Source organism: Mustelus asterias, chromosome 10 (genome assembly GCF_964213995.1).
Source record: "Mustelus asterias chromosome 10, sMusAst1.hap1.1, whole genome shotgun sequence".
Classification (NCBI taxonomy): Eukaryota; Metazoa; Chordata; class Chondrichthyes; order Carcharhiniformes; family Triakidae; genus Mustelus; species Mustelus asterias.
Genome location: NC_135810.1, coordinates 74,570,132 through 74,583,438, shown reverse-complemented (window position 1 = coordinate 74,583,438; position 13,307 = coordinate 74,570,132). Strand labels below are relative to the sequence as shown.

At 43.3% G+C, this 13,307-nt stretch overlaps 1 protein-coding gene across 1 annotated transcript in view; it reads right to left on the bottom strand.

Annotated features, from left to right (window-relative positions):
- LOC144499679 (mitogen-activated protein kinase kinase kinase kinase 4-like) overlaps positions 1–13,307 on the bottom strand; it is a 308,944-nt gene that overhangs the window by 76,710 nt on the left and 218,927 nt on the right. The window contains 2 exon segments of the mRNA XM_078221948.1: positions 6,563–6,649; positions 8,622–8,783. Coding sequence (XP_078078074.1) covers positions 6,563–6,649; positions 8,622–8,783 — 249 coding nt within the window.

Here is a 13,307-nt window from a genome sequence, read left to right as displayed (position 1 = left end):
AGACTCAATTTACATGAATAATGGTTGGAATGCGAATACTTACAACTAATCAAGTCTTTAAGAAACAAAACAACGTGAGTGGAGAGAGCATCAAGACAGGTTAAAAAGATGTGTATTGTCTCCAGACAAGACAGCCAGTGAAACTCTGCAGGTCCCCACTGGGGGTCCCCACACCCCCACTTCATGCCTTCAAACAACCGCACAACCTCAAACAGACCATTGTCCGCTGCAAACTACCCAGCCTTCAGGAGAACAGTGACCATGACACCACACAACCCTGCCACAGCAACCTCTGCTAGACCTGCCGGATCATCGACACAGATGCCATCATCTCACGTGAGAACACCATCCACCAGGTACATGGTACATACTCTTGCAACTCGGCCAACGTTGTCTACCTGATACGCTGCAAGAAAGGATGTCCCGATGCATGGTACATTGGGGAAACTATGCAGACGCTGCGACAACGGATGAATGAACACCGCTCGACAATCACCAGGCAAGACTGTTCTCTTCCTGTTGGGGAGCACTTCAGCGGTCACGGGCATTCGGCCTCTGATATTCGGGTAAGCGTTCTCCAAGGCAGCTTTCGCGACACACGATGGCACAGAGTCGCTGAGCAGAAACTGACAGCCAAGTTCCGCACACAAGAGGACGGCCTCAACCAGGATATTGGGTTCATGTCACACTATTTGTAACCCCCACAGTTGCCTGGACCTGCAGAGTTTCACTGGCTGTCTTGTCTGGAGACAATACACATCTTTTTAGCCTGTCTTGATGCTCTCTCCACTCACGTCGTTTTGTTTCTTAAAGACTTGATTAGTTGTAAGTATTCGCATTCCAACCGTTATTCATGTAAATTGAGTTTGTGTCTTTATATGCCCTGTTTGTGAACAGAATTCCCACTCACCTGAAGAAGGGGCTTGGAGCTCCGAAAGCCTGTGTGGCTTTTGCTACCAAATAAACCTGTTGGACTTTAACCTGGTGTTGTTAAACTTCTTACTGTGTTTACCCCAGTCCAACGCCGGCATCTCCACATCATGACTACCATCGACACCGCAAACTGCCGGCTCCAAGTGGAGAGGATCTCCAAGATGATCGCGCATATCGACACAGACATCAAGTTTCTACAAAGATGCAAGAAAGCAGACAAGATACCGAAAGGACTACGGATCACGAACCCACTCAGGTCAACCTATAACACAGACTACGCTGAGAGACTTTGCCGTCGCACTTCTCTCACCCTCCTCAACCACCTCATACACCAACTCTACAGCAAACACCGCAGCCTGGAAACCAAGATAGAGTCCATATTCTCAACTTGCGCTCAGGATGCAGACCAGCTGCGAAACTCTGCCAAGCAGACGAGACAAAGGAACTACACCATCTACATGCACACCAAGAACAGGAAACTTGAGAAACTCGGCATCACCACCAGCAGCAACCAAGCCTCCCCCGGTACCACAGTAGAAAACAGTACCACTGCAGGGAAGTCCATTGTCAACTTGTCCGACTACACGCTTCAACCAGATGAAATCGAAGTTCTCAGCCGAGGGCTTAATTTTTGTCCCACCACCAAAATAGACCCCATCAGTCTCGCAGCAGACACAGAGGAATTCATCAGGCGAATGAGGCTGAGGGAGTTCTTCCACAAGCCCCAAGAGGCCAACAGCGAGCACAATGAGACAGCCAATGAACCGGAACAGCCGACAGAGAGATCCGCAGTGCATCCGAAGAGGAAAAAGTCGAATTGGACTCCTCCGGAAGGCCGCTGCCCTCGACTTGACATGTATGCCCAAGCCATCAGGAGGTGCGTCAACACCAAATTCATCAGCCACACTCACAAGACAGCCCCGAACATCACCCAAGCACAACGCAACACGATCCACGCTCTCAAGACCAACCGCAACATTGTCATCAAACCAGCAGACAAAGGAGGGGCCATCGTCATACTGAACAGAACGGATTACTGCAAAGAAGTGTACCGACAACTAAATAACGAGGAACACTACAGACAGTTACCTGCAGATCCGACCAAAGAACACACCCGTCAACTCAACACTCTGATCAAGACCTTTGATCCGGACCTTCAGAGCACCCTCCGTGCTCTCATCCCACGTACTCCCCACGTTGGAGATCTCTACTGCCTCCCAAAGATACACAAGGCAAACACACCCGGCCGTCCCATTGTATCGGGCAATGGGACCGTGTGCGAGAACCTCTCTGGCTATGTCGAGGGCATCCTGAAACCCATTGTACAAAGAACCCCCAGCTTTTGTCGCGACACGACACTTCCTACAGAAACTCGGCACACATGGAGCAGTTGAACCAGGAGCACTCCTCGTCACAATGGATGTCTCGGCACTCTACACCAGCATCCCCCATGACGATGGCATTGCTGCAACGGCCTCAGTGCTCAGCGCCAACAACTGCCAGTTTCCAGATGCAATTTTACATCTCATCCGCTTCATCCTGGACCACAATATCTTCACCTTCAACAACCAGTTCTTCATCCAGACACACGGAACAGCCATGGGGACCAAATTCGCACCTCAATATGCCAACATCTTCATGCACAGGTTCGAACAAGACTTCTTCACCGCACGGGACCTTCAACCGATGCTATACACTAGATACATCGATGACATTTTCTTCCTTTGGGCTCATGGTGAACAATCACTGAAACAACTCTATGATGACATCAACAAGTTCCATCTCACCATCAGACTCACCATAGACTACTCTCCGGAATCGGTTGCATTCTTGGACACACGCATCTCCATTAAGGACGGTCACCTCAGCACCTCACTGTACCGCAAGCCCACGGATAACCTCACGATGCTCCACTTCTCCAGCTTCCACCCTAAACACGTTAAAGAAGCCATCCCCTACGGACAAGCCCTCCGTATACACAGGATCTGCTCGGATGAGGAGGATCGCAACAGACACCTCCAGACGCTGAAAGATGCCCTCCTAAGAACAGGATATAGCGCTCGACTCATTGATCAACAGTTCCAACGCGCCACAGCGAAAAACCGCACCGACCTCCTCAGAAGACAAACACGGGACACAGTGGACAGAGTACCCTTCGTCGTCCAGTACTTCCCCGCAGCGGAGAAGCTACGGCATCTCCTCCGGAGCCTCCAACATGTCATTGATGAAGACGAACATCTCGCCAAGGCCATCCCCACACCCCCACTTCTTGCCTTCAAACAACCGCACAACCTCAAACAGACCATTGTCCGCAGCAAACTACCTTCAGGAGAACAGTGACCATGACACCACACAACCCTGCCACAGCAACCTCTGCAAATCCTGCCGGATCATCGACACAGATGCCATCATCTCACGTGAGAACACCATCCACCAGGTACACGGTACATACTCTTGCAACTCGGCCAACGTTGTCTACCTGATACGCTGCAAGAAAGGATGTCCCGAGGCATGGTACATTGGGGAAACTATGCAGACGCTGCGACAACAGATGAATGAACACCGCTCGACAATCACCAGGCAAGACTGTTCTCTTCCTGTTGGGGAGCACTTCAGCGGTCACGGGCATTCGGCCTCTGATATTCGGGTAAGCGTTCTCCAAGGCGGCCTTTGCGACACACGACGGCGCAGAGTCGCTGAGCTGAAACTGATAGCCAAGTTCCGCACACACGAGGACGGCCTCAACCGGGATATTTCGTTCATGTCACACTATTTGTAACCCGCACAGTTGCCTGGACCTGCAGAGTTTCACTGGCTGTCTTGTCTGGAGACAATACACATCTTTTTAGCCTGTCTTGATGCTCTCTCCACTCACGTTGTTTTGTTTCTTAAAGACTTGATTAGCTGTAAGTATTCGCATTCCAACCATTATTCATGTAAATTGAGTTTGTGTCTTTATATGCCCTGTTTGTGAACAGAATTCCCACTCACCTGAAGAAGGGGCTTGGAGCTCCAAAAGCTTGTATGGCTTTTGCTACCAAATAAACCTGTTGGGCTTCAACCTGGTGTTGTTAAACTTCTTACTGTGTTTACCCCAGTCCAACGCCGGCATCTCCACATCTATTAATAAGCACGAGGATACTGTTTGCTTTATTAACTGTGCTCTCAACTAGTCCTGTACCTTCAATGACTTATGCACAAATACACCCAGGTCCCTCTGCTCCTGCACGTCCTTTAAAGTTGTACCCTTTGTTTTATGTTTCTCCATGCTCTTCCTACCAGAATGAATCACTTCGCATTTCTCCACTTCATCTGCCACTTGTCTGCCCATTCCACCAGTTTATACATCCTTTTGAAGTTCTATCCTATCTTCCTCATAGTTCTCAATCCATTCAAGTTTTATATTTTCCACACACTTTGAAACTGTGCCCTGTAGGGCACAAGATTAGGTTATTAACATATACCAGGAAAAGCAAAGATCCCAACATTGGCCCCTACAGAGCTTCATTACTAACCTTCCTCTTGTCTAAAAAAAAACCCCACAAGTCATTACTCTTATGTTTTCTGCCACTCAGTCAATTTCATATCAATGTTGCTCCTGTCCCTTTTATCCGGTGAGCTGTAAATTGCTCAAGTCTGCTGTGGGGTACTTAATCAAATGCCTTTCTGAAGTCCATGAGCACCACGTCAACAGTATTATCTTCATCAACCTTCTCTGTTACCTCTTCAAAAATATTTCAGCAAGACAGCTGAACACAATTTGCCCTTAATAAATCCATACTGACTTTCATTAATAACATACTTTGCCCAAGTGACTATCAATTTTATCCCGAATTATTGTTTCTAGAATCTTCCCCACCACCAAAATTAAAACAACTGGCTTATGGTTGCTGGGCTTATCTTTACACCGTTCTTTTGAATAAGAATGTAATATTTGCACTTCTCCAGTCCTCTGGCATGACCCCATAGCTCAAGATTATTGAAAAATTAATTAGGATTAAAGCAGTTATGCTGCATTTATACAGGGCTCTGGAGAGACCACATCTGGAGTGCTCTGTGCAATCTTTTTCTCCAAACGGAGAGACAGATAGGCTTGCTTTGGAGGTGATACAGCAAAGGCTCACTAGATTCATTCCTGGAATGAGGGGGTTGGCCTATGCTGAGGGGCTGAATATATGAGAGCATATATTGTCCAGAGTTTAGAAGAATGGGGTGACCTGTGCTTCCACTTTGGTTGCGTCAGCATCACAGACTAATACCTGTATTCCGCCAACATTTATGCGGCTAATGCTAGTTAAACCAGGCATGACCTGCTGATATGGTAGCCCAGATGATGAAAAATATAAATAATTGAAAGATGGGTCTTGAAGATGTCAAATGGGGCAGTCTTGATTTCCTTTAGCAGCTTGCTCCATTGTGGGGTTGCCCTTGGGAAGAAAGATCATTGATGCACTGTCTTAGAAGCAAATGGTCTTTGTAGTTTGTGTGGATGGTTACCTTGTGTTGTCGTCATTGCCAAAGGGCACCAAGTCCTTGTTTCTGTCAATCTCCACCAGTCAATTCCATATTTTATAGAACATGAACAGTTTATTTTTCTCCTTCCTTTGCTGTAAATATTAAGGATATGGCACCTATGCATTTCCCATTCTGATTTGTGCAGAAACGTTAAAGGTTTTGAAGGGATTTGACAGGGTACTAGACACAGAGGTTCTTTCCGCTGGTGGCAGAATCTAGAACACAGGGGCACGGACTGAGGAGAAGAGGCTGATCATTTAGGACTGAGATGAGGGGAAAATTTCTTCACCCAAATCATATGACTTTGAAATTTTCTACCTCAGATAGTTGCTCCGCAGATATTGAATATATTTAAGGCTGAGACGACAGATTTCTGGCCTCTCAGACAATCAAGAGAAATATTTGGGGAATGGGCAGGCAATTGGAGATGAGGCCAAAGATTAGCTGTGATCATAGTGAATGACGGAGCAGGCTTGAGGGGTCACATGATTCATTCTTATTACGATACAAGACCATATCCACTTTAGTTACAGAAACTAAATGCTTGCATTCTGTAATACTTTTGAAAATCACGAGATAATTTGCATTTACTCTCATTACTCTGTCCAATTTACAGACCCTAAAGTTTGACGAATATGTATGACATGATGGAAATTATACCAATGAAGAACACAATTGTACTACTTAAGTGTACACTATAGTAACCTGACCATACAAACCTCGAGTGTAGCATTGATAGTTTGGGCAGAACAGAGAAATGTGGTTTAAGATTTTGCTCATACATCACAATGATAAACCAGGCTTGGTGGCATTTAATTACATATAAACAGCTTACATTTTTAACGATGAGTTTTTCTGTGAAAAGGATCGTACTTAAAGCAGCAACATTCATATAATGTAGATAGTGCTAACATTTGCAGTATGCAGCACAGAAGTCTAAGTAGATGACAAATCATTGTCACATAATTCAATGACAATTTTCTATTGAGACTATTCTCTTGTGCTGTTAAACTATTATTTTAATTTCAATTGAATGATTAACTTTCCATTAAATATGAGCATTGCAGCCCAGTGATAGCACAGAATCCGCCAGCTTCATCAGTAAACTACTTACCAATAACATGGCCTGCTCTTGAAGTAACTGCTGCTGAAGAAGTTCCAAATGTCGTTGTTCCTCTTCAAGCTGACGTCTGATGTACTCCTGTTGCAAAATTATACAATAATGCATAAGTACCGTTTTAGTTAGAAATTATGTATTTACGATTCATCTGTGACATTGCTTCTCTAACCTTGTATGAGAGTATAACAGGGCTTCATTGAACTCATACTAAAGATACCAATGAAAAAGCTAGCATGGTTTCCATTCGTCATAAAGGTATATATTAGACTATTTTGGAACAAAGTTTTAACATATTTGCATCTCCTCCCCATTCCCCCAAGAGCAGCCAAAAAAGCTGCAAGTTCACAAACTGTCAGTCAAGAAACCATCATAATCAACTTATGTATAACATCATTCTAATTCTATTGACAGATGTTTTCTATGTCATGCTGTTCTTCTACAATAACAATAGTTGATGTGTTGCAACAACCAGAAGCTCAGCCAATTTCACATATGAAACATATAACAAGTATGATTTAAGTCACCAGGACACCAGGATCACTTCTATCATGGTAATGTCAATGATTTGAAACAAGGCAAATAAAACCACCTGAATACATGATCAAGTCTACAACTTTGAGCACATCAACTTTCAGATAATAATTAATAACATGCCCTCAAAGCCAAAATAATACTGACAGTACTCAAGAGGATCATGTTGTAGCCACTATTTAAACATCTGGCATGCACTAACAGGAAAAGTTGAACTGACAAATTGCTTATGAATTGCAATTGGCAATACTACTCTGGATCTTGTTTTAGCTTAATTTGTTTCAAAAAATAGCAAATTTCTGGTGTACAGGGATACAAGACACCATTCAAATTGTGCAGTTTTAAATCATCATGGAAGTAATGCTTCATTTGAATTTAAATGATTGCAGAGTTTTGAGATATGGTCATCAGTAAAAATTCCCCAAATTCACCAGATTTTTGAATTATTAGTGTCACAAGTAGGCTTATATTAACACTGCAATGAAGTTACTGTGAAAATTTCCTACTCACTACATTCCAATGCCTGTTTGAATACACTGAGGGAGAATGTAGCATGGCCAATGCACTTTATCAGTATGTCTTTTGGACTGTGGGAGGAAACTGGAGCACCCGGAGGAAACCCACGAAGACATGGGGGGAACGTGTACACTCTGCACAGACAGTGACCTAAGCCGGGAATAGAACCCAGGTCCCTGGTGCTGTGAGGCAGCAGTGCTAACTACTGTGCAACCATGTTGCCCATGTGCCACCCATATTGAGATACAATTTCATATCCCATTAAACTTCAAACCAAAAGAAAAAGTAAGCAAGACTTTTAATTCAAAGAATTGTACATTTTAGCTCTGATGCTACCTTTGATGTTAAACAACTCAACGTAGACTTCATGGATGTGTATTGCTATGCACTGTTAACTGGCAAAAGAGATGGGGAGAGCGCATTCATGAAAGAGAATGCATGAGAAGTGGAGTGAGGGACACAAAAAACTAGGAATGGATAGAGGATGCAACTTACTACCAAAATAATCAGGTCATGCTTTTTGAATGTTCTCAGTTGTGCCATTGGTTGCAGGAATGCATGAGGCTCATGTTCTATTCCATCACAATAGTCAAAAGAAATGGTATTCTTTGTCTCAGTTTACTTGTGATGTGGAGATGCCGGCATTGGATTGGGGTGGGCACAGTAAGAAGTCTCACAACACCAGGTTAAAGTCCAACAGGTTTATTTGGAATCACGAGCTTTCAGAGTGCTGCTCCTTCATCAGGTTGGACTTTAACCTGGTGTTCTCAGTTTACTTGGATCTCTCTTACCAAGCAATCATGTTGTAGTATTGTTGGCAGTCTTGCAAACATTTATAGACCCAAACATTTGCTGAGATAGCAAAATAAGAGAGAGAGATTCAGAATGCCAAAGTCAACATTTTGTTAAAATTCACCAATGACCCAATTCAAATACCATCTTGAAAATTATACACACAACTTGCTGGGTCCAATATTAATAAATGAAGAGTGACAACAAAAATCACCTGCTCTCTCTCCACTCGCCTCTTTTCTTCTTCTGCCCTCCGTCTTTCCTCCTCTTCCTTCTTTCGGCGCTCCAGTTCCTCCAATCTTCGCTTTTCCTCCTGTTCACGCCTTCTTTGTTCACGCTCCTGTTGTCTTCGTGCTTCTCGTTCCCTTCTCTGCTGCTGCTCATTTAAAGAAAATGCTCACTAAGGTCAAAACATAACTGCTTTGCGACATTTACCCTAAACCAACTTTGTCACAAATGGTGGTTTCAACTTTTTCTATCATTCCCTTCAATAGGTGACATATCTGCAAATAAAAATGCAACTTGCTATTGTGTCCTATACTACTGTACCCCTTATTTGCAAACAGCTGCTAAAACATGAGGCAAAATTGTAGTTATGCTATCAAAACACTTGCTTTTAAATTAGAATGTTTGGATTGTTTTAGTAGCAGCTGTTTGCAAAAAAGGGGTACTGTACTATAGGACACAGTAGTAAGGCCTGGACTAACTTTGGGGAGACAAGAGTTTATATCCCAATACATGGGTTGAAGAATTTAAATTTAGGGATAAAATAAATCTAGAAGACAATTTATTATTTGCAATGTAATGGTGACCATAGAAATATCCATTTGGTTATTATGATAATCTAGTTTCACTAACATTCACTGTAAGCTTTCTTCCTTTCAGCCAGGAAACCTGCTGTCATTATCCATTCTGGCCTATAATTGAGTCCAGTCCCAACAGCAACGTGGTTGACCCTAAACTGCCTTAAATGACCTAGCAAACCATTAATTTTTGGCAAAATTGCTACAATAATAATAAAACTAGATGACTACCTGGCTTTCATTGGGTGCTGAATTTGCCCATGACAAAGGCATACTTAGCCCAATCAAATCTGCAAAACCCTCCTCACTAACATTTGGGAACTTGTGCCAAAATTGGGAGAGCTTCTCCAAAGATTAGTCAAGCAACAGCCTGACCTAGTCATACGCTATGAATCATAGACAACAACCAGCAAGGTTTACTCAAGGGGTATATGGTGGCAGAGACCACTACAGAGTCCTTGTGGAGATGAAGTCCCATCTTCACATTGAGGATGCAGTCTCTCGTCTGGCATATATATATAAAACAGATAAAACAACTCAAAATTGGATGTGCATGAGATGCTATGGGGTATCAGCAGTATTTCACCACAATCTGTAACCTCATGTTTGCACATTCACTCTTACTATTGCCATCAAAATCAGGGAGAAAATCTGCTTTAATAGTGTAGACTGTAGAACATGCCAGGAGCACCACTAGAAATACCTTAAAGAGGTGCCACCCTGCAGTGAAGCAACACAGGACTACATACATGTGAAACAGCATACATAGAGCTAAGCAAGCCTACAATTAACAGATCAGAGCAAATGTCTGCAGTCCTGTCACATTCAATCATTAAAGTGGTGGGCAACAAGTAATGCGAGGAGAAACTCCACAAACATCCCTACCCTTAATGATCATTGAATTCACCATGTCAGTGCAAAAGACAAGGCTTTTCTTCAGGCAGAAAAGCCCTGTGGATGATCCATCTCTTCAGCCAATTTGATTCATTCCACATGATAAAAGCGCACATGATACAGCAAAGGCCTAGGGCTCTGACATCATCCTTGTTGTGGTGCTGATAGCTTGTGTCCCAAATCTAGCCTGACTTCTAGCCAAGCTGTTCAGTACAGCTACAACACTGGCATCCAGCTGAAAAAGTGGAAAATAGCTCAGGCTGATCCCAAACATAAATAGCAGCAAATCCAATCTGGCCAATTACTGCCCCAATAGGCTACTCTCAAAATTATCCAAGTGATAGAAAGTGCTGTTAACAGTGGCTAAGATCAAGCATAAGATCAAGTGTCAGATCAAGCCCAAGATGGGCTGCTTGCCTTATCCTGTCAGCTTGGATCTTGTTTGTCTCCCTTGTGGGGACCATGAATTGGATTCAATTGGAATTTGAATTTCTTTTTTTAAAGAGCAAGCAAGAAATGGATTTGCCCAGTCCATTCTGAGCATTGGCTTTGTAACCAAGGATGGAGTAAACAATTAATGAAAAAAAGTAGCCCTAACTGACCAATAAATAAGCATGTTTTGTTACTTAGATTGTGGTCTGTTTGGATGCAGCTCCAAACCTGAATTGGTCCAAACATGGACAAAAGAATGAATTCCAAGGCTAACGTGGGTGATTGTCCTTGACATCAAGGCAGCATTTGTCAGACTGTAGCATCAAGAAGCCCTCTTTAAACTAAAGTCAACGGAATCAGGAGGAAACCTCTCCACTGGCAAGTCACGCCTACCACAAAAGGAGACAGTTGCAGTTGCTGGAGGCCAATCAACTCAGTCCCAGGTTAACATTGCAGGCGTTCTTAACATTCCGACTTGGAAATGTATTACTATTCCTTCATTAGAACTCCCTTTCCACGTGTTCCTTGAATCACATGGGCTATAGTGATTCAAGGTGGTACCTCACCACCACTTCCTCGACTGGATTGGAGAATAGCCACTGTTGTTCCTTTGTTTAAGAAGGGTAGCAAGAATAATCCAGGTAATTACAGGCCGGTGAGCCTGACATCAGTGGCAGGGAAATTATTGGAGAGGATTCTTTGAGATAGGATTTACTCCCACTTGGAAATAATTGGACATATTAGCCAGAGGCAACATGGTTTTGTGAAGGGGAGGTCATGTCTCACTAACTTGATAGAGTTTTTGGAGGAAGTGATGAAGATAATTGATGAAGGTAGGGCAGTGGATGTTGTCTACATGGACTTCAGTAAGGCCTTGACAAGGTCCCTCATGGCAGACTGGTGCAGAAGGTGAAATCGCTTGGGATCAGAGGTGAGCTGGCAAGGTGGATACAGAACTGACTCGATCATAGAACACAGAGGGTAGCAGTGGAAGGGTGCTTTTCTGAATGGAGGCTGTGACAAGTGGCATTCCTCAGGGATCAGTGCTGGGACCTTTGCTCTATAACTGGTTGAATTAGTAAGTTTGCGGACGACACGACACAAAGGTTGGTGGATTTGCGGATAGCGATGAGGACCATCAGAGGATACAGCAGGACATAGATCGATTGGAGACTTGGGCGGAGAGATGGCAGATGGAGTTTAATCCGGACAAATGTGACAATGTATTTCGGAAGATCTAATACAGAGAGGAGATGTATAGCAAATGGCAGAACCCTTAAGAGTATTGATAGGCAAAGGGATCTAGGTGTACAGGTACACAGGTCACTGAAAGTGGCAATGCAGGTGGAGAAGGTAGTTGAGAAGGCATATGGCATGCTTGCCTTCATCGGCTGGGGCATTGAGTTTAAAAATTGGCAAGTCATATTGCAGCTTTATAGAACCTTAATTAGGCCGCACTTGGAATATAGTGTTCAATTCTGGTCACCACACTACCAGAAGGCTGTGGAGGCTTTGGAGAGGGTACAGAAAAGATATACCAGGATGTTGCCTGGTATGGAGGGCATTAACTATGAGGAGAGGTTGGAGAAACTTTGTTTGTTCTCACTGGAATGATGGAGGTTGAGGGGCGACCTCATAGAAGTCTACAAGATTATGAGGGGCATGGACAGAGTGGATAGTCAGAAGCTTTTTCCCAGGGTGGAAGAATCAATTACTAGGGGGCACAGGTTTAAGGTGTGAGGGGCAAGGTTAAAAGGATATGTTCCTGGCAAGTTTTTTTTTACACAGAGGGTGGTGGGTGCCTGGAGCTCACTGCTGGGGAAGGTAGTGGAAGCAGATGCCTTCGTGACTTTTAAGGGGCGTCTTGACAAATACATGAATAGGATGGGGATAGAGGGATACGGTCCCCAGAAGGGTAGGGGGTTTTAGTTCAGTCGGGCAGCATGGTCGGTGCAGACTTGAAAGGGCCAAAGAGCCTGTTCCTGTGCTTTAATTTTCTTTGTAGAAATTCAGGATGGATAATAAATGCTAGGCTTGCCAACATTGTCCACAACTCATGAACAAATTTTTAAAATCTGGATGTTAAAACTATGCATCCGCATTCAAAAAAATTTAGGTTATGAACAAATTTTGAACTCAATTACAGTCACCTTGCATCTGATGTTTACACAGCATATCAACTAAATATAATTGCCAATTAACAACACAAGAGTGTAGACAATGCTACTGATATTCCATTTGAACTGAAAACTGTAACTGTAATTTTGAGCTCTGTTGCATGAACAACGTGATTTTTTAATACTGAGAAATAAAGAAGGGTTGGTAATGCTGAACACCAAGTTTCAAAAGAATAAAGAACCAAGAAAAGTAGAAGTGACACCAAACCTAAGTTATAAAGTTGTGAAAATTCAAACACTTCAGCGAAAATCAAATGTAGAGAGGAGGATACATCCAGCAGGGACATATTCAAAGGAAACATGGGACGGAGATAGGGAAGATTCTCTAACCCGTGGTGCTTTGGAAGGGGGTTCTATGTGGTAAGCACTTGATGACAAGTGAAATGTCAACACATACAGCTTTTGACCAAAACTTCCAAGAGTTGAAAGTTAATAATTCCCATAAATGTAGAAAGCATCAAGATAAAGTTCAATAAGGTGGCAATTAGAATGGTAGAACAGATCAATTTTCTTGAGGAGAAAGTGGAAAGAAAATTTCCACATAAAAGCAAAATTGACTGCTAATAAGAGACTGGAGATGAAGCTTAGGAAGGG